Raw genomic sequence first — 25,818 nt, forward strand, 5'->3', positions numbered from 1 at the left:
CCAGTTTGTTATTTTTAGAGGGAGAGAAACCAAAAGCCCACTGTCACCTCATGGGTCTCCCGGTTGCGGCCGGCACGGGTGTCGAACCGTCATCTGTAGCAACGCAGTTTGCACTGCGATGCAGTGTCTTGGACCACTGCACCACTCGGGAGGCCCCATCCACAAAGTTGTTCATGCTGATCAATTACCTTGCACAAAGTATCTATTGTCCTGCTAATAGCCCATAATGGAGCTGTACAACGTGACCGGTCGGGAGTAGGCTACAGTACTACAGTAAGAGCAAAATAATCCTAACATTTCCACACCCTAATTGTAGTCTAAGTTTCTCTTAGAATAAAAACCTTAGTGTAACAACAGTTTTAGTAATTAATACTGACGAGTAGTAACAAATTAAATAAGTGTGTTTTTCCCGGGGTGCGTGTGCAGAACAGAGGAATAGCAATTCTAACACTATTGTTCTAAGTTCAATCACCTTCTTCATTCTCATCATTCAGTTCATTGAAATTCAATTTTGAAGTCGTGCACAATTATCAGTTTCTATTTGGTTTATGTCGCCCATTCATTGTCAGTTAGAGACACAGTATTGCCTTGGGACCCAAAAGCATAATCAGTGCTCTAACTCCCCCTTGCGCTGGTCTGGAGCAAAGAAGTAATGACGCAGGGTACCATACTAAACCACAAATTACCTCTAAGTCCCGCAGCATAATTCTAAACTTTTAGTTGAGCAACCACTGTATGTTTTCTCGCATTATTTGTAACTTACTTTGTACATAATGTTTCTGCCACCATGTCTTATGAACGAAAAGGGCTTCTAGATATCAGTACAGCGATCACTCACTTACTGGAGGAATACTTTTTCTTCATCGAGTCGGACGGGAAGGATTTACCTCAGAGGCCCGACAAGGCCCTCTTCCCCGTCATTCACAGGAGAAAGAAATGGCGGTATCGAGGACGAAGTTCCGGGTGCCTTGTAAGGATCCTTCGCCGAGAGGGTAATCTACCTTTACCATCGGTCCTATTAGCCAACGTAAAATCAATCAATAATAAAATAGACGAACTATGATCACGTATTTCCTACCAACGGGACATTAAAAACTGTAATATCTTATATTTCACTGAGTCGTGGCTGAACGGCGACATGAATCATGTACAGCTGGCGGGTTTTAAGCTTATTCGGCAGGATAGAACAGCAGCCTCTGGTAAGACAAGGGGTGGCGGTCTATGTATATTTGTAAACAACAGCAGGTGCATGAAATCTAAGGAAGTCTCAAGGTTTTGCTCGCCTGAGGTAGAGTATCTCATGATAAGCTGTAGACCACACTATTTACCAAGAGAGTTTTCATCTGGATTTTTCGTAGCTGTTTATATACCACCACAAACCGATGCTGGCACTAAGACCACACTCAATGAGCTGTATACGGCCATAAGCAAGCAGGAAAACGCTCATCCAGAGGTGGCGCTCCTAGTGGCCGGGGACTTTAATGCAGGGAAACTCAAATCAGTTTTACCTCATTTCTACCAGTATGTTAAATGTGCAACCCGAGGGGGAAAAAAACTCTAGACCACCTTTACACCACACACAGAGACACGTACAAAGCTCTTCCTTGCCCTCCATTTAGCAAATTTGACCATAATTCTATCCTCCTGATTCTTGCTTACAAGCAAAAACTAAAGCAGGAAGCACCAGTGACTCGGTCAATAAGAAAGTGGTCAGATGAAGCAGATGCTAAGCTACAGGACTGTTTTGCTAGCACAGACTGGAATATGTTCTGGGATTCTTCCGATGGCATTGAGGAGTACACCACATTAGTCACTGGCTTCATCAATAAGTGCATCGATGACATCGTCCCCACAGTGACTGTACGTACATACAACCAGAAGCCATGGATTACAGGCAAAATCCGCACTGAGCTAAAGGGTAGAGCTGCCACTTTCGAGGAGCGGGACTCTAACCCGGAAGCTTATAAGAAATCACGCTATGCCTTCCGACGAACCATCAAACAGGCAAAGTGTCAATACAGGACTAAGATTGAATCGTACTACACTGTCTCCGATGCTCGTCGAATGTGGCAGGGCTTGCAAACTATTACAGACTGCAAAGGGAAGCACAGCCATGAGCTTCCCAGTGACATGAGCCTACCAGACAAGCTACATTCTTCTATGCTCGCTTCGAGGCAAGTAACACTTAAAGCATGCATGAGAGCATCAGCTGTTCCAGACGATTGTGTGATCACGCTCTCCGTAGCCGATGTGGGTAAGATCTTTAAACAGGTCAACATTCACAGGGCCAGATGGATTTCTAGGACGTGTACTCCGAGCAAGTGTCTTCACTGACATTTTCAACCTGTCCCTAATGGAGTCTGTAATAGCAACATGTTTCAAGCAGACCACCATAGTCCCTATTCCCAAGAACACTAAGGTAACCAGCCTAAATGACTACAGACCCGTAGCACTCACATCTGTAGCCATGAAGTGCTTTGAAAGGCTGGTCATGGCTCACATCAACACCTTTATCCCAGAAACCCTACACCCAATTTGCATACCGCCCCAACAGATCCACAGATGATGCGGTCTCTTGCACTCAACACTGCTCTTTCCCATTGACTACAGCTCAGCGTTTAACATCACAGTGCCCTCAAAGCTCATCACTAAGCTTGGGACTAAACACCTCTCTCTGCAAATGGATCCTGGACTTCCTGACGGGCCGCCCCCAGGTGGTCAGGGTAGGTAACAACACATCCGCCACGCTGATCCTCAACACGGGGGCCCCTCAGGGGTGCGTGCTCATTCCCCTCCTGTACTCCCTGTTCACTCATTACTGCATGCCAGGCACTACTCCAACACCGTTATCAAGTTTGCTGAAGACAAAACAGTGGTAGGCCTGATCACCAACAACGATGAGACAGCCTATAGGGAGGTCAGAGACCTGGCCGTGTGGTGCCAGGACAACAACCTCTCCCTCAACGTGAACAAGACAAAGGAGATGATTGTGGACTACAGGAAAAGGAGGACCGAGCACGCCCCCATTCTCATTGACGGGACTGCAGTGGAGCAGGTGGAGAGCTTCAAGTTCCTTGGTGTCCACATCACCAACAAACTAACATGGTCCAAACACACTACGACCGTCGTGAAGAGGGCACGAGCATCCTGACTGGTTGCATCACTGCCTGGTATGGCAACTGCTCGGCCTCCGACCGCAAGGCACTACAGAGGGTAGTGCGTATGGCCCAGTACATCACTGGGGCCAAGCTTCCTGCCATCCAGGACTTCTATACCAGGCGGGGTCAGAGGAAGGCCCTAAAAATTGTCAAAGACTCCAGTCACCCTAGTCATGGATTGTTCTCTCTGCTACCGCACGGTAAGCGGTACCGGAGTGCTAAGTCTAGGTCCAAAAGGCTTCTTAACTGCTTCTACCCTCAAGCTATAAGACTCCTGAACAGCTAATCAAAGGGCTATCCAGACTATTTGCATTGCCCCCCCACCCTTTTACGCTGCTGTTACTCTCTGTTTATTATCTATGCATAGTACCACTTTAACTCTACCTACATGTACATATCACCTCAGTTACCTCGACTAACCAGTGCCCCCATACATTGACTCTGTACCGGTACACCCTGTATGTAGCCTCGCTATTGTTATTTTACTGCTGCTGTTTAAGTATGTTTTACTTTTATTTTTTTTAAGTATCTATTTTTTACTTAACACTTTTTTTTCTGTTTGAGCTGTATCAGCAGCTCTCGCATTACATCTACTGGTATGAATAGGCTAAAATGCATTACTTCACAAAGGGATTTTTTTTCTTCTCCCTGACAATTGTCCAGCAGCATTTTAATTTATCAGCTTTTTTTTGGGGGGGGGGGGCAAAATCCGGCTAATGGAAACCCTGGTGTGTGTGTGCATATGACCAGATTGAGAAGTTGCTGAAGAAGGCAGGCAGCATCCAGGGAGAGGAGGAGCAGAATGAACAGATGAAGGCTCTGGAGGGCAGTGCCATGAAGAACAAGAGGACTGGAACCTTCATGCAGCATGACAGCTCAGCCTGGAGCAGAGGTATGAGATACTACAGGCCTCTGCTGTACTGTCCTGTACTAACTGTCCTGTTTGTAACATTGTAGACATTAAAACAAATTATATGATATTATATATGTATCATTGAATATTGATTGATTCTATTATATTCTCTTCTATTCTACACTATTCTTAGCGGTGGCCCATGCTCATGAACTGACTGGACAGGAGGACCCCATTCTGCTGTACCCCATCATCACCAACAGCCCTCTGAAGGCTGCTTTCAAAGATTGTACGTATTTATTAACCCTATCTCTGTCTTCCCTAGGTGTTTACTGTATGTACAGTGCCTTCAGAAAGTATTCACACCCCTTGACTTTTTCTACATTTTATATGCTTGTCATCAGCAAGGACAAGGGAGTTTTTTAGGGTAAAAAGAAACGGAATAGAGCTAAGCACAGGCAAATCCTAGAGGAAAACCTGGTTCCGTCTGATTTCCAACAGACACTGGGAGACAAATTCACCTTTCAGCAGGACAATAACCTAAAACTCAAGGCCAAATATACGCTGGAGTTGTTTACCAAGACGACATTGAATGTTCCTGAGTGGCCTAGTTACAGTTTTGACTGAAATCGGCTTGAAAATCTATGGCAAGACTTGAAAATTGTAACGGCTGTCGGGAGAGAGAGTAGACCAAGGCGCAGCGGAGTTAGTGTTCATCATTGAATTTAATAACAGAAAGAACACTATACAAAACAAAACAAGAAAACCGACAGCCAAACAGTCCTGTCAGGTGCAAAACACTAAACAGAAACAATTACCCACAAAACCCCAACGGAAAAACAGGCACTTATGTGTGACTCTCAATCAGCAACAACACTCTACAGTTGTGCCTGATTGGAAGCCACACGGCCAAAATCAATGAAACAAACCAACATAGAAAAATGCACATAGAACGCCCACCCAATGTAACACCCTGGCCTAACCAAAATAAAGAACAAAAGCCCCTCTCTATGGCCAGGGCGTTACAAAATGATCTGTCTAGCAATGGTCAACAAGCAATTTGACAAAGATTACATTTTTTCAATAATAGTGCAAATATTGTACAATCCAAGGTGTGCAAAGCTCTTAGAGACTTACCCAGAAATAATCACAGCTGTAATCGCTGCCAAAGGTGGTTCTAACATGTATTGACTCAGGGATATGAATACTTACGTAAATTTGATGTTTCTATATTTTATTTTCAATAAATGTGTAAAGATTTCTAAAAACATGTTTTCACTTTGCGAGAAAATATATATATAGGCTGTAACACAACAAAATATTGAATAAGTCAAGGGGTATGAATACTTTCTGAAGGCACTTTGTGTATGTGTCTGTCTGTACTGTATGATCAATGTGTATTTGGCGTGTGTTTCAGTGATGAAGTTCAAGCGCAAGTCGTGCTTCATGGAGTTTGCTGTGCTGCTGCTCCAGAGGACCATGCAGGCAGACCATCTAGAGCTGGTCCTGCAGTGGGGACACGACATATTTGGCTGGCTTAGCAGGTACTGTATAGTACCGCCCTGTAAGTACTATTATCACATTTTAGTTAATACCTATGTGATATAAAGTCCCGTGTTTAGTGGACCTGCTTGGTTCTGACAGACATTTTGGCTTATAAATCGATCTGTGGACACGGTAGGATTCACACGGACACAGGAGTATGTCTCTTCTGCCTGTGTGTAGCAGGATGTGAAATCTGACACCACTTGAAGCTGGGCTGTCCCTCCTATCATTTCATTCGCTCTTCCGACTGTCCATCAACTCCTGACTGAACTCTAACTAACAATTAACGCAGCATGAGAGAGTGGTTTTGTCATTGTAACACATTCAGAGATCAATTTATTGCTAGTAATCTAAAATTATTAATATATTTTATACAAAAAAAACACTTTATGTTTGCCATAGACAGACAGTATTAACATGAGTTGAAAGGCGATTTCCTAGTTTAGATATATTTTCTCTAACACTGACATGCTGACCAAACCGCTCGCGGGCCTGCGTACGCCATAATGCACATGTTGATTTTGTACCCCCACACCAGACACGATCAGGACACGCAGGTTGAAATATCACAACAAACTATGAACCAATTATATTCATTTGGGGACAGGTCGAAAAGCATTAAACATTTATGGCAATTTAGCTAGCTAGTCCTGGGATATAAACATTTAGTTGTTATTTTACCTGAAATGCACAATGTCCTCTACTCCGACAATTAATGCACAGATAAAACGGTAAACCGAATTCCTTTCTCGTCATCTCTCCTCCTTCCTCAGGCTTCTTTTTTACTTCTTTGGACTTTATATGGAGGTTGGCAACCAACTTTACGGTTCATTACTGACTGGAGTGTGGACGTCAGTTCATCTTTCAATCACCCACGTGGATATGTGCTCCTAAAAACCAATGAGGAGATGGCACGTGGGAATATGCTCCTAAAAACCAAAGAGGAGATTTGAGAGGCAGGACTTGCAGCGCGTTGAGCGTCACAAATACGACTTTCCCGAAGCGGATCCTCTGTTTGGCCCACCACCCAGGACAATGGATCGGACAACGGCGCCGCAGAAGGGGCAGACGGAGCGGTCTTCTGGTCAGGCTCCGTAGACGGGCGCACCGCTCCCGAGCATACTACTCGCCAATGTCCAGTCTCTTGACAACAAGGTAGACGAAATCCGAGCAAGGGTTGCCTTCCAGAGAGACATCAGAGACTGTAACGTTCTTTGTTTCATGGAAACATGGCTCACTCGAGACACGCTATCGGAGTCGCTATAGCCACCTGGTTTCTTCACACATCGCACCGACAGAAACAAGCATCTCTCTGGTAAGAAGAAGGGCAGGGGTGTATGCCTTATGATTAACGAGACGTGGTGTGATCATAACAACATACAGGAACTCAAGTCCTTTTGTTCACCTGACTTAGAATTCCTCACAATCAAATGCCGACCGCATTATCTACCAAGAGAATTCTCTTCGATCATAACCACAGTCGTGTATATTCTCCCCCAAGCAGACATATCCACGGCCCTGAAAGAACTTCATTTGACTCTATGTAAACTGGAAACCACATATCCTGAGGCTACATTTATTGTACAGTGAGGGAAAAAAGTATTTGATCCCCTGCTGATTTTGTACGTTTGCCCACTGACAAAGAAATGATCAGTCTATAATTTTAATGGTAGGTTTATTTGAACAGTGAGAGACAGAATAACAACAAAAAAATCCAGAAAAGCACATGTCAAAAATGTTATAAAATGATTTTGTCACGTCCTGACCAGTAATAGGGGTTATTTGTTATTGTAGTTTGGTCAGGACGTGGCAGAGGGTATTTGTTTTATGTGGTTCGGGGTGGTGGTTTGTTTAGTAGGGTATTTGATTTATGTATTCCGGGGGTTTTTGGGCACTGTTCTATGTTAGTGTATTTTTATGTTCTGTGTATAGCCTTGTGCCTTACCAGCCTGTGAATTGTCGTTGTGTTTTCTTTGTGTACGTGTTTATTTTGGTTCTCCTTCTTCACCAAATAAAAGAAGATGAGTGCACATATTCCTGCTGCATTTTGGTCCACTATATCCGACGTCAACTGTTACAGATTTGCATTTTAATGAGGGAAATAAGTATTTGACCCCTCTGCAAAACATGACTTAGTACTTGGTGGCAAAACCCTTGTTGGCAATCACAGAGGTCAGACGTTTCTTGTAGTTGGCCACCAGGTTTGCACACATCTCAGGAGAGATTTTGTCCCAGTCCTCTTTGCAGATCTTCTCCAAGTCATTAAGGTTTCGAGGCTGACGTTTGGCAACTCGAACCTTCAGCTCCCTCCACAGATTTTCTATGGGATTAAGGTCTGGAGACTGGCTAAGCCACTCCAGGACCTGAATGTGCTTCTTCTTGAGCCACTCCTTTGTTGCCTTGGCCGTGTGTTTTGGGTCATTGTCATGCTGGAATACCCATCCACGACCCATTTTCAATGCCCTGGCTGAGGGAAGGAGGTTCTCACCCAAGATTTGACAGTACATGGCCCCGTCCATCGTCCCTTTGATGCGGTGAAGTTGTCCTGTCCCATTAGCAGAAAAACACCCCCAAAGCATAATGTTTCCACCTCCATGTTTGACGGTGGGGATGGTATTCTTGGGGTCATAGGCAGCATTCCTCCTCCTCCTCCAAACACGGCGAGTTGAGTTAATGCCAAAAGAGCTCCATTTTGGTCTCATCTGACCACAACACTTTCACCCAGTTGTCCTCTGAATCATTCAGATGTTCATTGGCAAACTTCAGACGGGTATGTATATGTGCTTTCTTGAGCAGGGGGACCTTGCGGGCGCTGCAGGATTTCAGTCCTTCACGGCGTAGTGTGTTACCAATTGTTTTCTTGGTGACTATGGTCCCAGCTGCCTTGAGATCATTGACAAGATCTTCCCATGTAGTTCGGGGCTGATTCCTCACCGTTCTCATAATCATTGCAACTCCACGAGGTGAGATCTTGCATGGAGCCCCAGGCTAAGGGAGATTGACAGTTCTTTTGTGTTTCTTCCATTTGCGAATAATTGCACCAACTGTTGTCACCTTCTCACCAAGCTGCTTGGCGATGGTCTTGTAGCCCTTTCCAGCCTTGTGTAGGTCTACAATCTTGTCCCTGACATCCTTGGAGAGCTCTTTGGTCTTGGCCATGGTGGAGAGTTTGGAATCTGCTTGATTGCTTCTGTGGACAGGTGTCTTTTATACAGGTAACAAGCTGAGATTAGGAGCACTCCCTTTAAGAGTGTGCTCCTAATCTCAGCTCGTTACCTGTATAAAAGACACCTGGGAGCCAGAAATCTTTCTGATTGAGAGGAAGTCAAATACTTATTTCCCTTATTAAAATGCAAATCAATGTTTTTCTGGATTTTTTTTTGTTTTTCTGCCCCTCACTGTTCAAATAAACCTACCATTAAAATTATAGACTGATCATTTCTTTGTCAGTGGGCAAACGTACAAAATCAGCAGGGGATCAAATACTTTTTTCCCTCACTGTAGCTGGGGATTTTAACAAGGCTAATCTGAAAACAAGGCTCCCCAAATTTTATTAGCATATCGATTGCGCGACCCGGGCTGGCAAAACCCTGGATCATTGTTATTCAAACTTCCGCGACGCATGTAAGGCCCTCCCCCGCCCTCCTTTCGGAAAAGCTGACCACGACTCCATTTTGTTGCTCCCAGCCTATAGACAGAAACTAAAACAGGAAGCACCTGTGCTCAGGTCTGTTCAACGCTGGTCCGACCAATTGGGTTCCACGTTTCAAGATTGCTTCGATCACGTGGACTGAGATTTGTTCCGTCGAACAACAACATTGATGAATACGCTGATTTGGTGAGCGAGTTTATTAGCAAGGGCATCGGTGATGTTGTACCCACAGCGTCTATTAAAACATTCCCCAACCAGAAACCGTGGATTGATGGCAGCATTCGCGCAAAACTGAAAGCGCGAACCACTGCTTTTATTTAGGGCAAGGTGACCGGAATCATGACCGAATACAAACAGTGTAGCTATTCCCTCCGCAAGACAATCAAACAAGCTAAGCGTCAATGTTGAGACAAAGTAGAGTCTCAATTCAATGGCTCAGACACGAGAGGTATGTGGCAGGGTCTACAGTCAATCACGGACTACAAAAGAAAAACCAGCCCCGTTGCGGACAGCGATGTCTTGCTCCCAGACAAACTAAACAACTTCTTTGCTCGCTTTGAGGACAATACAGTGCCACTGACACGGCCCGCTACCAGAACCTGCGGCCTCTCCTTCACTGCAGCCAACGTGAGTAAAACATTTAAACGTGTTAACCCTCGCAAGGCTGCAGGCCCAGAAGGCATCCTCAGCCGCGTCCTCAGAGCATGCGCAGACTAGCTGGCTGGTGTGTTTACGGACATATTCAATCAATCCTTATCCCAGTCTGCTGTTCCCACATGCTTCAAGAGAGCCACCATTGTTCCTATTCCCAAGAAAGCTAAGGTAACTGAGCTAAATGACTACCGCCCCGTAGCACTCACTTCCATCATCATGAAGTGCTTTGAGAGACTAGTCAAGCACCATATCACCTCCACCCTACCTGACACCGTAGACCCACTCCAATTTACTTACCACCCTAATTGGTCATCAGACGACGCAATCGCCATCGCACTGCACACTGCCCTAACCCATCTGGACAAGAGGAATACCTATGTAAGAATGCTGTTCATTGACTACTGCTCAGCATTTAACACCATAGTACCCTCCAAACACGTCATTAAGCTCGAGACCCTGGGTCTCGACCCCGCCCTGTGCAACTGGGTCCTGGACTTCCTGACGGGCCGCCCCCAGGTGGTGAGGGTAGGTAACAACATCTCCACCCAGTTGATCCTCAACACTGGGGCCCCACAAGGGTGCATTCTCAGCCCTCTCCTGTACTCCCTTTTCACCCATGACTGCATGGCCATGCACGCCTCCAACTCAATCATCAAGTTTGCAGACGACACTTCAGTGGTAGGCTTGATTACCAACAATGACAAGATTGCCTACAGGGAGGAGGTGAGGGCCCTCAGAGTGTGGTGTCAGGAAAATAACCTCACACTCAATGTCAACAAAACAAAGGAGATGATCGTGGACTTCAGGAAACAGCAGAGGGAGCAGCCCCCTATCCACATCGACGGGACAGTAGTGGAGAGGGTGGAAAGTTTTAAGTTCCTCAGCGTACACATCACGGACAAACTGAAAGGGTCCACCCACACAGACAGCGTGGTGAAGAAGGCGCAGCAGCGCCTCTTCAACCTCAGGATGCTGAAGAAATTCGGCTTGTCACCAAAATCACTCACAAACTTTTACAGATGCACAATCGAGAGCATCCTGTCGGGCTGTATCACCGCCTGGTACGGCAACTGCTCCGCCCACAACCGTAAGGCTCTCTCTCCAGAGGGTAGTGAGGTCTGCACAACGCATCACCGGGGGCAAACTACCTGCCCTCCAGGACACCTATACCACCCGATGTCACAGGATGGCCAAAAAGATCATCAAGGACAACAACCACCCGAGTCACTGCCTGTTCACCCCGCTATCATCCAGAAGGCAAGGTCAGTACAGGTGCATCAAAGCGGGGACCGAGAGACTGAAAAACAGCTTCTATCTCAAGGCCATCAGACTGTTAAACAGCCATCACTAACACTGAGTGGCTGCTGCCAACATACTAACTCAACTCTAGCCACTTTAATAATGGAAAAATTGGATGTAATAAATGTATCACTAGCCACTTTAAACAATGCCACTTTACATAATGTTTACATACCCTGTATTGCTCATCTCATATGTTTATACTGTACTCTATACCATCTACTGCATCTTGCCATCCTGATGTAATGTATCACTAGCCACTTTAAACAATGCCACTTTATATAATGTTTACATACCCCACATTACTCATCTCATATGTATATTCTGTACTCTATACCATCCACTGCATCTTGCCTATGCCGTTCGGCCATCACTCATTCATATATTTTTATGTACATATTCTTACTCATTCCTTTACACTTGTATGTATAAGGTAGTTGTTGTGAAATTGTTAGGTTAGATTACTTGTTAGATATTTCTGCATGGTCGGAACTAGAAGCACAAGCATTTCGCTACACTCGCATTAACATCTGCTAACCATGCGTATGTGACAAATACAATTTGATTTGATTTGAAATAGAACCAAGTTATTTTTTAGTTGCTGGCCACGCATATGAGCAGTGTGGGTGCAATGATTCAATAACATGTATGCGTAAATATATTTTGCAACGCTCGCACACGGGACGTGTCCGGTCTGGTCAGCATGTAAATATACAAATATGTATTTTACAGTTATAAGGAAGGTGAAATCTTATAGTTAGTAATTTTATAAATTGATTATACTATATTTAGAATAAATATAAGTAATTTCAAACCTTATTCATATAGTTTTGTTGAATAGGAAATACATCATATTAAACATTTAATATTTTCATTGTATTTCTGCTATGTACTTGAGCTCAAAAGTGACTACACCTCAGCAATGTGTAACTATTTTTACCAGAAAGGTGAGATTTTAACCTTTCTTGGAGTATGCAGCATTACTAGTTATTATTTATTTGTATTTGTATTTATTAAGGATCCCCATTAGCTGCTGGAAAGGCAGCAGCTTCTCTTCCTGTGGTCCAAACACAAGGCATTTACATTACATATACAGTACCAGTCAAAAGTTTTTGACACACCTACTCATTGCAGGGTTTTTCTTTATTTTTACTATTTTCTACCGACTTGTTAGATTTTTGTGACTGCACTTGAAGAAACTTTCAAAGTTCTTCAAATTTTCCGGATTGACTAACCTTCATGTCTTAAAGTAATGATGGACTGTTGTTTCTCTTTGCTTATTTGAGCTGTTCTTGCCATAATATGGACTTCTTCTGTATACCACCCCTACCTTGTCATGCCAAGAGTGCAAAGCTGTCATCAAGGCAAAGGGTGGCTACTTTGGAGAATCTCAAATATAGAACATATTTTGATTTGTTTAACACTTTTTTGGTTACTACACGATTCCATATGTGTTATGTCTTCACTATTATTCTACAATGTAAAAAATAGTAAAAATTAAGAAAAACCGTTGAATGAGTAGGTGTGTCCAACTTTTGACTGGTACTGTAAAACAAAAGATAAAACAGTACAAATGTTAAAACAGTACATCATATAACATTATTAAGCAACTAGATATCTACAATACAAAATGTATAGTACCACCATACAACAATATTACATTGTAGGTGTGTGTAGAGTGCGTGTGCTAGCGCTTGTGTGTGTTTGAGTGTGTCTGTACCTTTGTGTGTGTCTCTTCTCAGTCCCCACTTTATGGTCCTCTCATGATAAATAATTACTTTTGGGGATTACGTAGATGACATTTAAGAGGTTAAAGAATGATGTAGCTTATGAAAAGGCCTGTTGTGTCCTTGAGACAGTGCCGGTACAGTATGTTGTTGTTGTTGTTTTAGGGCTCTGAGTCATATATACCAAGTGACAGACCAGGACAAACACTGGCGGGGTCAGACTCAGAACCCAACTAACTGTATGTGATGTGGTGTGTGTGTGACAGGAGGGATGAGGGACTGACAGGGCCTAAGAAGGGCCCAGGGGACAGATCAACCTCAGGGAAAGAACTGAAGAAGTTCTCCTCCTCCATCATGGAGTACAAGGTGAGCTCAGCTAAAATCTTTCCCTTCCCTTTTCTTTTCTGTCCCTCCCATGAAGCTATTGCAGAAGTATAATTAAATAAGTCTGACAGCCATTTGTTGTCCCCTTTAGAAGAATAAAGCTAGTACATTCTGGAGTGACAAGAAGAGGAAAGAGTTTCTCCAGAAGAAACAACTGACTGCTCTGAAAGCACAGAACACAGAGAGGTGGGTACAGTACTTTTACAGCATTTGTAAAACTCTCTTTGTGCTACTCTCTTTGTGCTTATGACCAATTACTGTTCAACTTTTACCCCAATTGCATGAGTGTGTGCGGATGTGGGCTTATGCAAGTGTACATGTGTGTCCTTACCTGCGTGTATGCTCCACTCACATCTGTGTGTCAGGGAGTGTAAGGCGGTGGACACCATGCTGAACCAGCTAGCCCCCCTGGTGCGCCGTCACCAGCGTCGGAGGCGTCTGAGACAGGTGTGTTCTGAGGAGTGGCTGTGGAGGTGTCACCTCAACCTTAGCATCGCCAGGGCTCACCTGGGACTACTGAGAAGGAGCCTGGAGAACCACCAGGGCCTTGGGGCCCTACAACACAGGTAAATATAGACACAAACACACGCATGCATACATACACATATACACACACGCATACAGATCACTGTTTCCCACATATACATACTGTACCCTTGTCACGCTATCATTCCCTCCAGATTGTACTGTGCTGGCTCAGATGTTTTCTTTTCACAGTCACTGTCCTTTCCAGCGCGATTCTCTAAGAGTGTAGCTAAAAGTGAGCTGAGCTAGCCCTATAACGTATCTGGTGCCAGCTCACTTTCAAGCGAGCATAGGAGAATAGTTAGCTACATTTCTGTGTTTTATTGATTGTACATATATGAACAATATTTTTGTGTACATTTTACATTTTAGAACAAAGACAATAGACCATGATGACATTTTTGTTCTTGTAGCTACAGCCAGCTGCCTCCGTTGTTGTTCTCCCTGGCCCACTCTGGTACTCTGGTGAGGTGGAGGAACATGCATCAGCACATCGGAGTCCCTGACCTGATTCCCCCGACCCCCAAAGCCACGCCCCAGCCCTGCCTCAGAGCCAACCTCCACAAGGCCAAGGAGAGCGGACAGGGTAAGGAAATAACTAACTAAACTAGCTAACTATCCTCAACACTCTTTCTCTCCCTGTCTCTCTTTTTTTCTCTTTTGCTGTCTATATCTCTCTCACTCTCTCTCTCCCTATCTCTCTTTTTTTTGACCCATCACCAGAGGGGGCAGACATCAGAGGACAAGAACATTCTTCCTATCTTTTACTCTTTCTCTCTCTCCACCCTTCAGCTGCCACCACCACCAGTGGAGAGGACTTCAACACGACAGAGAGCAGTGAGCAGGACAGTGAGCAGGACTCTCCCCGTATCCAGCCGGCTGTGGACTCGGACTATAGTGAGCCCTCAGTGATGACCACCTCCCCGACCAGACGCACCGCCACTCAGCTGCTAGAGTCACTCAACAAGGCTGCCCTGCACCTCCGCAGAGCCATGGTACCTGATATACACACACAAACAGACACGGATGCATATACACACAAACACATACAAACAGGCAACAAAAATGAAATATGCATGCACTGTATGTATGCATACATGCGCCCACACACACTCCAAAATGTAAACCGTAACGTCAGTACAAACAATATCTGTATTTATGTTGAGAGTGTAATGTGTTTGGCAATGACCTGTATATTGGTATGTTTATGTATGGTATTTATGAAGGGTATGTGTGTGTGTGTGTGTGTAAACAGGTACTTGCCCATCGTGGGGGCCACTGGACAACGTTGCAGTGTGTGTGTCGGACACTATGGGACCAGGGCTGTACCATCACTCTACTAGTAGACAGGGGTGCATCCATGGAGCCCACCATCCCTTTAACATTGGACCAGCTCAACACTGTCCTCACCCCTTTGTTTGAGCTGGCTACAGACCTCATCATGAACATGATGGAGAAGATGCAGGTCTGACTTTATCACTTTACTCTTACAGTCCCATGCTTTTGAGCTCGATTATTGCTCAACTCATAAATATACTAATTTGTCTACACAACTTCACCAAGCAGTTGATATTGCTAAAGCAACATCAAAGTAATGAATAAACTAATGTACAGTGGGGTCTGAAATTATTGACACCCTTGATAAAGAAAAGCAAAAATGACTGTATATAATAAATAATTCAAATACTGAGCTACACTGAATACAAAACATATTTACAACACCTGCTGGTTCCATGACATAGACTGAGCAGGTGAATCCAGGTGAAAGCGATGATCACTTATTGATGTCAGTCAATATTAGGAAGGTGTTCCTAATGTTTGGTATACTCAGTGTTTATTGTATGCAAAAAAAAGGGACATTATATTATTTAATGCTATTGCTCAGAGATATAACTTTTGTTTAAAAGGTAATATATACTGAACAAAAATATAATCGCACATACAACAATTTAAAGGATTTTACTGATTTACAGTTATATATAAGGAAATCAGTCTATTTAAATACATTAGTTAGGCCCTAATCTATGGATTTCACATAACTGGGAATACAGATATTCATCTGTTGGTCACAGATACCTTAAAAAGGTAGGGACGTGGATCAGAAAACCAGTCAGTATCTGGTGTGACAACCATTTGTCTCATTCAGTGCGACACATCTCCTTCTCATAGAGTTGATCAGGCTGTTGATTGTGGCCTGTGGAATGTTGTCCCACTCCTCTTCAAAGGCTGTGCGAAGTTACTGGGTATTGGGAACTAGAACATGCTGTCATACATGTTTATCCAGAACGTCACAAACATGCTCAATGGGTGACATGTCTGGTGAGTATGCAGGCCATGGAAGAACTGTGACATTTTCAGCTTCCAGGAATTGTGTACAGATCCTTGCAACATGGGGCTGTGCATTATCATGCTGAAACATGAAGTAATGGTGGCGGATGAATGGCGCGACAATGGGCTTCAGGATCTCGTCATGGTATCTCTGTGCATTCAAATTGCCTTCGATAAAATGCAATTGTGTTCGTTGTCTGTAGTTTATGCCTGCTTATACCATAACCCCACTGTCTCCATGGGGCACTCAGCAAACAGCTCACCCACACGACGCAATACACGTACGTGGTGTGCGGTTGTGAGGCCGGTTGGACGTACTGCCAAATTCTCTAAAACGACATTGGTAGAGAAATTAACGTAACATTTTCTGACAACAGCTCTGGTGGAAATTCCTGCAGTCAGCATGCCAATTGCACGCTCCCTCAAAGCTTGAGACATCTGTGGCAGGCATTGTGATGTGTGACAAAACTGCACATTTTAGTGTGTCCTTTTATTTTCCCCAGCACAGATGCACCTGTGTAATGATCATGCTGTTTAATCAGCTTCTTGATATGGCTTCGTGATTATTGCAGCTCAATGGGGGTAACTTTTGTTGACAATTTTGGAAGCAAAACATGAGGTTGGGATCCACCCAAATCATTTGGGTTCCTGGATCCTTTCACAGCATTATAAGGCTGCGTTGAGACAATGACTTATCAACGACCCATGTCAAGCTCATTTAATCCCTACCATTGTGTCGCTGAGTTATCATAATGCTTTAGCAAATGTATATTATACCAGGGGCGTTGGTAGACACAATGTAAGTAACCAAATGTATGTCCACCTAACTGCCCTCAATGCCTCTGCTGATCCTACAGCTATTTTATGCAGCAATTATGTGTCTATGAACCAGATTTAGTCCACTGTGTGCAGCTCACCCTGCACTAACATAAATAACAGGAGAATATCTACTTCTGCTAAGCTTCCCAGTAAAGCAATGAAAACAAGCAAGCATTCCAGAAAACTGCTCAAAATAGTTAACAAGGTTCATGAAATGAATAACTTGCTAGTAACAGATGACATTCATATTCTGACTATATCTGAAACTCACTTAGACAATACCTTTGATGATACAGTGGTAGTAATACAATGTTATAACATTTACAGATAAGACAGAAATGTCAATGGTGAAGGTGTTGCTGTTTATATTCAGAACCACATTCCTGTAAAGATTAGAGAGGATCTCATGTTAAATACTGTTGGAAGTAATGTGGCTACAGGTTCATCTGCCTCACCTAAAGCCCATTCTTGTGGGAAGCTGCTATAGACCACCAAGTGGTAAGTCAGTATCTGGATAATATGTGTGAAATGCTTGATAATGTATGTGATATCAACAGAGAGGTATATTTTCTGGGTGATTTAAATATTTACTAGCTTTCATCATGTTGCCCACTGAAGAAAAAACTTCAAACTGTAACCAGTGCCTCTGCAACCTGGTTCAGGTTATCATTCAACCTACCAGGGTAGTTACAAACAGCACAGGAATGAAATCAACATGTATTGATCACATCTTTACTAAATGTGTGCTTGAAAGCAGTATCCAGATCCATCGGATGTAGTGATCACAATATAATAGCCATATCTAGGAAAACCAAAGTTCCAAAGGTTGGGCCTAATATATTGTATAAGAGGTTATACAAGAAGTTTTGTAGTGATTCCTATGTTCTTGATGTAAAGAATATTTGTTGGTCCATGGTGTGCAATGAGAAGCAAACAGACGTTGCACTTGACACATTTATGAAATTGCTTATTCCAGTTACTAATAAGCATGCACCCATTAAGAAAATGACTGTAAAAACTGTTAAATCCCCATGGATTGATGAGGAATTGAAAAATTGTATGGTTGAGAGGGATGAGGCAAAAGGAATGGCAAGTAAGTCTGGCTATACAACCGATTGGCAAACATACTGCATATTGAAAGATAATGTGACTAAACTGAATAAAAAGAAGAAGAAACTATACTATGAAACACACATAAATGACATAAAGATAGTAAAAAGCTTTGGAGCACCTTTAATTACATTTTCAGCTCCATAATTCATTGAATCAGATGGCTCATTCGTTACAAAACCCACTGATATTGCCAACTACTTTAATTTTTTCATTGGCAAGATTAGCAAACTTAGGCAGGACATGACAGCAGCAAATGCTAACACGACAGTATATCTGACCAAATTATTATTGACAAGAATTGTAATTTTGAATTCCGCTTGTGGAGGAGGTGAAAAAATTGTCTATCAACAATGACAAGCCACCAGGGTCTGACAACTTGGATGGAAAATTACTGAGGATAATAGCAGACGACGTTGTCACTCCTATTTGCTATATCTTCAATGTAAGTCTACTAGAAAGTGTGTGCCATCAGGCCTGGAGGGAAGCAAAAGTCATTCCTCTACCTAAGAATAGTTAAGCCCCCTTTACTGGCTCAAATAGCTGACCAATCAGCCTTAGTAAAGTTTTGGAAAAAATTGTGTCTGACCAGATACATTGCTATTTCACAGTAAACAAATTGACAGACTTTCAGCATGCTTATAGGTAAGGACATTTAACGAGCACAGCACTTACACAAATGACTGAGAGAAATTGATGATAAAAGATTGTGGGGGCTGTTTTGTTAGACTTCAGTGCCGCTTTTGACATTATCGATCATAGTCTGCTGCTGGAAAAACGTAAACTACCGTTCAAAAGTTTGGGGCCACTTAGACATTCCCTTGTTTTTGAAAGAAAAGCATATTTTTTGTCCATTAAAATAACATCAAATTGATCAGAAATACAGTGTAGACATTGCTAATGTTGTAAATTAATATTGTAGCTGGAAACTGCTGATTTTTAATGGAATATCTACATAGGCGTACAGAGGCCCATTATCAGCAACCATCACGCCTGTGTTCCAATGGCACGTTGTGTTAGCTAATCATTTTAAAAGGCTAATTTATCATTAGCAAACACTTTTGCAATTATGTTACCACAGCTGAAAACTCTGTGGTCAAAAACAAGGACATTTCTAAGTGATCCCAAACTTTTGAACGGTAGTGTACATACACACACATGATATCATACACACTATACACACACGTACACATGGATTTTGTGTTGTAGATATGTGGTAGTGGAGTTTGGGCCTGAGGGCACACACTTAGTGTGTTGTGAATTCTGTATAACTGCCTTAATTTTACCGGACCCCAGGAAGAGTAGCTAATGGGGATCCATAATATATACAAATATGGATGGATTATCTTGACAAAGGAGAAATGCTCACTAACAGGGATGTATACAAATTTGTGCAGAAATGGAAAATGTCTGGAATATTTTATTTCAGCTCATGAAACATGGGACCAACTGTCACATCTTTCGTAGTTATTGGACCAAGGCGCAGCGGGTTGAGTGCTCATAATTCACTTTTATTGAACACGAAAACGTACGAATGAACAGGATGCAGGCTAAACACAAAGCTATGCAACTACAACTACTCACAATACCCCATACAAAACTACCCCTATACATAGGACCTTCAATCAGAGGCAACTAGAAACACTTGCGAGGGGCTGGGATCGCTCGCACCGGACTGTGCGTGCGCATGGGCGAGATCGTGCGCACTACCTCATACTCCGGCGCTCTCCACTCCAAATGCTTCCCATAATAAGCACGGGGAGTTGGCTTAGGGCTCACCCTTGGCCCAGCCAAACTCCCCGTGTGCCCCCAATTTTTTTTTATTGGGGGTGCCTCTCGTGCTTCTCCATTGGCGCGTACAAAGCCTCATACCGGCGCCGCTCCGCCTTCGCTGCCTCTATCTCCTCCGGTGGGCGACGGTATTCCCCAGCCTGGTGCCATGGTCCAGCCCCGTCCAGAATTTCCTCCCATGTCCATGATTCCACGAAGCTCCGCTGCTGCTCCTTCCTCCGCTGCTTGGTCCGTTTGTGGTGGGTAGTTCTGTCACTTCTTTCGTAGTTATTGGACCAAGGCGCAGCGGGTTAAGTGCTCATAATTCACTTTTATTGAACACGAAAACAAGAAAATGTACGAACGAACAGGATGCAGGCTAAACACAAAGCTATGCAACTACAACTACTCACAATACCCCATACAAAACAACCCCTATACATAGGACCTTCAATCAGAGGCAACTAGAAACAGCTGCCTCCAATTGAAGGTCAAATCAATAAACTGAACATAGACGTAAACAACCTAGAACTAACATAGAATACACTAACCTAGAACCTAAACCTAAAACCCCGGTACACTCTAAACCAACACCCTTCTACATAAACACATAGCCCAAAAAACCCTGAAACACTCTAAACAAATACCCCTTCTACATAAACACATAATATAACAAACCCCTAAACACTCTAAACAAATACCCCCTGCCACGTCCTGACCAAACTACAATAACAAATAAGCCCTTTACTGGTCAGGACGTGACACCAACACTTTACGTGTTGCATTCATAATTTGTGTTCAGTAAATATAGATTTTTCAAAAACATAGGGGTCAAAATTATTGAAATTGATCATTTTGACCTCTACCTCTTTGAGAGAAAAAAAATATCTATCTTCTTTGAGCAATTGTATTAGTATGAAATAATATAATGTCCCCATTTTTTTCTCCATAAAATATAGCTCAGTATTTGAATGATTTATTTTATTCAGTCATTTTGTCTCATCAAGAGGGTCAATAATTTCAGGCCCCACTATATGTACGTATGTACAGTACATTGAAACACCCTTCATGTTTTATACAATATCTTTAAATTGAGTCAAAAATATAATGAAATAGTTGACACCACTATTATACCATGGGAATAATTGTACTTTTGTGTGTCTGTTTCCCTCCATCCGTCCTTAGCTCTGGCAGGTGTTTGAATTGGAGGATGAGGAGATGGAGGCCAGCATGCACTTCTCCGCCCCTCTGGATGACGGTACCCTGGTGGACCTGAGATGGATTAGGAGCCTCACCCTTCACACCCTTGAGCTGCTCTACCGCGAGGCTCGCTGGGAGACTCTGGCTCACCTCGCCCTGCTCTTCAACTCACACACACGGTAGGTAACATCCCTCACACACACACACACACACACTCTCTCTCTCTTGCTCTCTCTCTTTCTCACACTCTCTCTTTCTCACACTCTCTCTTGCTCTCTGGCTCTCTTGCTCGCTCTCTCGTTCTCTCTCTTTCTCGCTCTCTCTCTTGCTCTCTCTCTTGCTGTCTATACACACACACAATCTCTCTATCTCTTGCTCTCTCTCTTGCTCTCCAAACACACACACACAATCTCTCTCTCTCTTGCTCTCTCTCTTGCTCTCCATACACACACATAGTTGACCCTGCTCTTCAACTCACACACATGATAGGTAGTTTCCATCCTGTCACAGGGAGGTGTGCGTGCCTGCCTGCCTGCCAGTACTGTCTCTGTCCTATATGTTGTGCATCCCAGAGAGCGCTACACCCACATGATCACTCCTATCCTGGTCCACGCTCAGAGGAGACTGCTAGAGAGGATCAGCTACTTCGGAGGACCTCCGGTCCCTCAGCCACACTTTGTCAAAACGCAGAACCTCACTGGAGAGAAGGTTAGAGGGAATAGACACAAGCTTTTACCACCCAATGAACAGGGTGTCATACTTGATCTCAATGTCAGGACACTAATCCATTCCTAAGGCTTAGTGTGGACTAGAGGATAACTCTGCTTCTATGGGGTATGGTTTATAATGAATACTGTAGGGACAGAATTGAGACTACTGCTGTGTGTTAGGATGCTGTTTGTGTGTGAAGAGTGGGTGTACAGTGTGTGTGTTGAACAGTCTCTACCCCTGCGTGTCAGATCACCAATAAGAACTATGCAGGGAGACAGCTGCTGAATTGCTGGACTCCCCCTGCTGTGCCTGCCCCCAGACGAGGGTGCAACACTCCCACCAACCCAAACGCCGAGCTCCTCGAACTCTCTGGTACGGGAATCCAGTAGCAGCTGGAAATCAATCAATCAGTCAATCAATTAATCATATTTTATTGCTATAAGTCAATAAGCCTAGCACTTTTATTGATATAGGCCAACCTTATTATGCTATTTATTCCAGGGCTTGACATTAACTTTTTTAGCAACTTGTCCTTTGGACAAGTAGGACCCGATTTTTTTTTACTTGTCGAAAAGTTCAAGTCACTTGTCCCTCCAAAAATGTAAATAGTTTTTAACACCATTTCTACGTCATTGTGTTGAAAGGAAAGTAGTGGGTGTGTTAAAAGGAAAGTAGTGGGCGTAGTGGGCGTGTTGAAAGGAAAGTAGTGGGCGTAGTGGGCGTGTTGAAAGGAAAGTAGTGGGCGTGTTGAAAGGAAAGTAGTGGGCGTGTTGAAAGGAAAGTAGTGGGCGTGTTGAAAGGAAAGTAGTGGGCGTGTTGAAAGGAAAGTAGTGGGCGTGTTGAAAGGAAAGTAGTGGGCGTGTTGAAAGGAAAGTAGTAGGTTTGTTGAAAGGAAAGTAGTGGGTTTGTTGAAAGGAAAGTGGTGGGCGTGTCGAAAGGAAAGTAGTGGGCGTGTCGAAAGGAAAGTAGTGGGCGTGTGGAAAGGAAAGTAGTGGCCGTGTGGAAAGGAAAGTAGTGGGCGTGTGGAAAGGAAAGTAGTGGGCGTGTGGAAAGGAAAGTAGTGGGCGTGTGGAAAGGAAAGTAGTGGGCGTGTGGAAAGGAAAGTAGTGGGCGTGTCGAAAGGAAAGTAGTGGGCGTGTGGAAAGGAAAGTAGTGGGCGTGTGGAAAGGAAAGTAGTGGGCGTGTCGAAAGGAAAGTAGTGGGCGTGTGGAAAGGAAAGTAGTGGGCGTGTGGAAAGGAAAGTAGTGGGTTTGTTGAAAGGAAAGTAGTGGGTTTGTTGAAAGGAAAGTAGTGGGTTTGTTGAAAGGAAAGCAATGAGGCTGATGCAATAGATCCAACATGATCATTTATTTCTTCATATTTTAAGCTCAACAATGCGCAAATGGCTGTAGGCTACGTAGGAATGTTCCAAAATGCAATTAGCGGAAAACGCCTTTCTCAAAAGTTTGAGCAGTTTCATGTAACAGAGATGAAAATATCCAATAGAAATTAAGAAAGAGGTGAGATCTAAGTAGCATCTAGCATGGGTTACTTACAGTGCCTTTGGAAAGTATTCAGACCGATTGACTTTTTCCACATTTTGTTAAATTACAGCCTTATTCAGATTCAAGGTGGGTGATGAACGGTGCACAAATGTCATGGTCCTTCACTCTCCGGGCTATATTTATGTCATTAAGAGTCTCGTTAAAGTTTGGCTACATTTTCTGGATGTCAGCATCGGTTTGGCTGTAGCCAAAATATGTATTGTATATCACCTACACTTTGAGATGTAGGCTTTTTTACTTACAGTATGTACATGAAAAATAGATAAAATAGAATATTATTCCAATGTTTGCCTTTCAATTATTTTCAGTGTAATTGTTTGATTTAGAGATTTTTTTTCTATATTCTTCTTGGCCAACAATTTTTTTTTTTTTTTACTTCTCCTGGACAAGAGGGCAAGCGTTAATGTCGAGCCCTACATTCAACCATTCATTTTTTTAAATAAATCATCAGTCATTCTGGTCTGTGGGTATATTGATGTGTCGCCGAAGTCATATTGCGGTGTGTGTGTGTGTGTGTATTTTGGTCTGTTGTAGAGGTGCGCCGGGCCATGTGTGTGGTGTGTGTTCCTCTGGATGTGGAGGATACACTGTGTTGTTTCAGGGAGGCCCTGGAGAAGGGCCATCACACTCTGCAGAACTTCCAACACAGCCGCACACTGCTACTACTGCTGCTGGCACACACACAGCCCTGTGAGTACATCCTTTCTATCTCACTTTGCTGTGTGTTTGTGACTCTGGCCTTTAATCAATCACATTTGCTCATCTCCTGCGTCCTTCTCGCCTCCTTTTAAAAAAGGTCAAAGTTAATCGAGGAGAGTCAGCGAGTGAACGTGGATTGAAATGAGACGGTCCTTCTCCACTTGCGCATCATTAGGCAAATTAAGTTTACAGGGGTGGATCAAAACAAATTAAGTTAGAAATGTTAGACATTTTATAGATACATAGCGTATTGTTTTTAAACGTGTGCATATTTTTTTCCTTTATCAAAACAAAATCTGATTCAAAAGGGGTGTTGCAGATTTAGAAAATATTTCGCTGTAGGATACACATGAATATCCTCGATGAAAGGTGGCTATCGAGGAGGGGAGGACACTCTTCCGTTTGCCTACTAGCGAATTGACACACTCCTCGACCACTCAACCACTTATCCGGGTTTCCGGGTCACAAGAGAGAGGACGGAGGACTGTCTTTTTCCTAAATGAGATAACCCCTGTCTGTTGCCGAGTGGCGGGAGGAGGAGAAAGAAAGAGACAGCAGCAACCAAGCCGACTCGCATTAGTTACTAACTTTTAGCTGCCAAAGCTATGTTTTTTATCATCCAATCTGATTACATAGTACCTGTTTTGACTGCATCAAACCGAGAAGAGAAGACAGTTAAGCTAGCTAGGTAGCTTGGTTGGCTAATCAAATCTACATAGGCTGCGCTTTCCCCCGTCCTGCACAATAACAACAGCAGCTCTAATCAATGTATTAAGGAACAGCCTACCTCTTGGCCCTTGGTCGTTGAAACATATCCTTCTCATTTAACTTTTAATTCCGTCATTTTAATTGCATCTTCCATTGATCTCCTAAGTTGATTGCCACAACAGACACAGAGCCAGAGGCTAGTGCCGCTTTGATGGCTTGTGATTGGCCGACAAAAACAAAAAGCTACACGCCCCACTCGTGAAAAACACGCGCCTCTCTCGGGTTCGTGTGGACCCGTGAAGACCCCTACTGTGTATACTTCTTCAACTATAACCATATTACATTTCCATGAATTAACATAGGTTTGAATGAGAACCATAGGAATACAGAGGTAGCTATTCAAAATGGTCCTGCTCCTTGGCCAATTAAGCTACAAGGCTTACTTATGAACATTCAGGCTATCCTAACTTCAAATTCTTAAAAATGTTTATCAACTATATCTACACTGAGTGGACTCAAAACATTAAGGACACCTGCTCTTTCCATGACATAGCTTTCACCTGGATTCACCTGGTCAGTCTGTTTCCTTATTGATGTCACTTGTTAAATCCACTTCAATCAGTGTAGATGAAGGGGAGGAGACAGGTTAAAGAAGGATTTTTAAGCCTTGAGACAATTGTGACCGACCGTCTCGATTCGATCTTATGTAGCAACATTTGAAATTGTGTTTTTTACATTGGATAAAGTAAAGACTCTGAGCTAGAAAATGGTATATCATACAGTACACTACATTTGAGGAAAAATGGGAAAGTAATTCTGCTTTGAAAGTTGATAAACTTGTAACCCCACTTTTGAGAAAATGGACTTTGAATATTTTGGTACACCTTAGCCCCACCCTTCTCTTTAAGGATTCACATGTGAGGATTTGTGCTAAACAGTGAGTATGGTAGTGAGTGTACTAAACAACCAAAGATTTCAAGACTAAAGGCTGGTTTATAATATGTCTATCGACATGTCTGTATAGACATTAGCACATTAGAGGCTGCTGCCCTATATACATATACTTGAAATCACTGGCCACTTTAATAAATGGAACACTAGTCACTTTAATAATGTTTACATATTTTGCATT

At 43.2% G+C, this 25,818-nt stretch overlaps 1 protein-coding gene across 2 annotated transcripts in view; it reads left to right on the forward strand.

Moving 5' to 3' along the window:
- Positions 1-25,818, forward strand: part of LOC115185009 (cilia- and flagella-associated protein 54) — a gene marked incomplete at both ends in the record, with an annotated part of 71,337 nt that overhangs the window by 13,045 nt on the left and 32,474 nt on the right. For both annotated transcript variants that reach the window (XM_029745611.1, XM_029745612.1), the window contains 13 exon segments: positions 3,909-4,050; positions 4,205-4,300; positions 5,429-5,555; positions 13,155-13,254; positions 13,364-13,458; positions 13,638-13,838; positions 14,211-14,383; positions 14,590-14,792; positions 15,053-15,262; positions 21,010-21,203; positions 21,597-21,732; positions 21,984-22,107; positions 23,814-23,969. In XM_029745611.1, the coding sequence (XP_029601471.1) occupies positions 3,909-4,050; positions 4,205-4,300; positions 5,429-5,555; positions 13,155-13,254; positions 13,364-13,458; positions 13,638-13,838; positions 14,211-14,383; positions 14,590-14,792; positions 15,053-15,262; positions 21,010-21,203; positions 21,597-21,732; positions 21,984-22,107; positions 23,814-23,969 (1,957 nt within the window).

Source organism: Salmo trutta, unplaced genomic scaffold (genome assembly GCF_901001165.1).
Source record: "Salmo trutta unplaced genomic scaffold, fSalTru1.1, whole genome shotgun sequence".
In the NCBI taxonomy this organism is placed as follows: Eukaryota; Metazoa; Chordata; class Actinopteri; order Salmoniformes; family Salmonidae; genus Salmo; species Salmo trutta.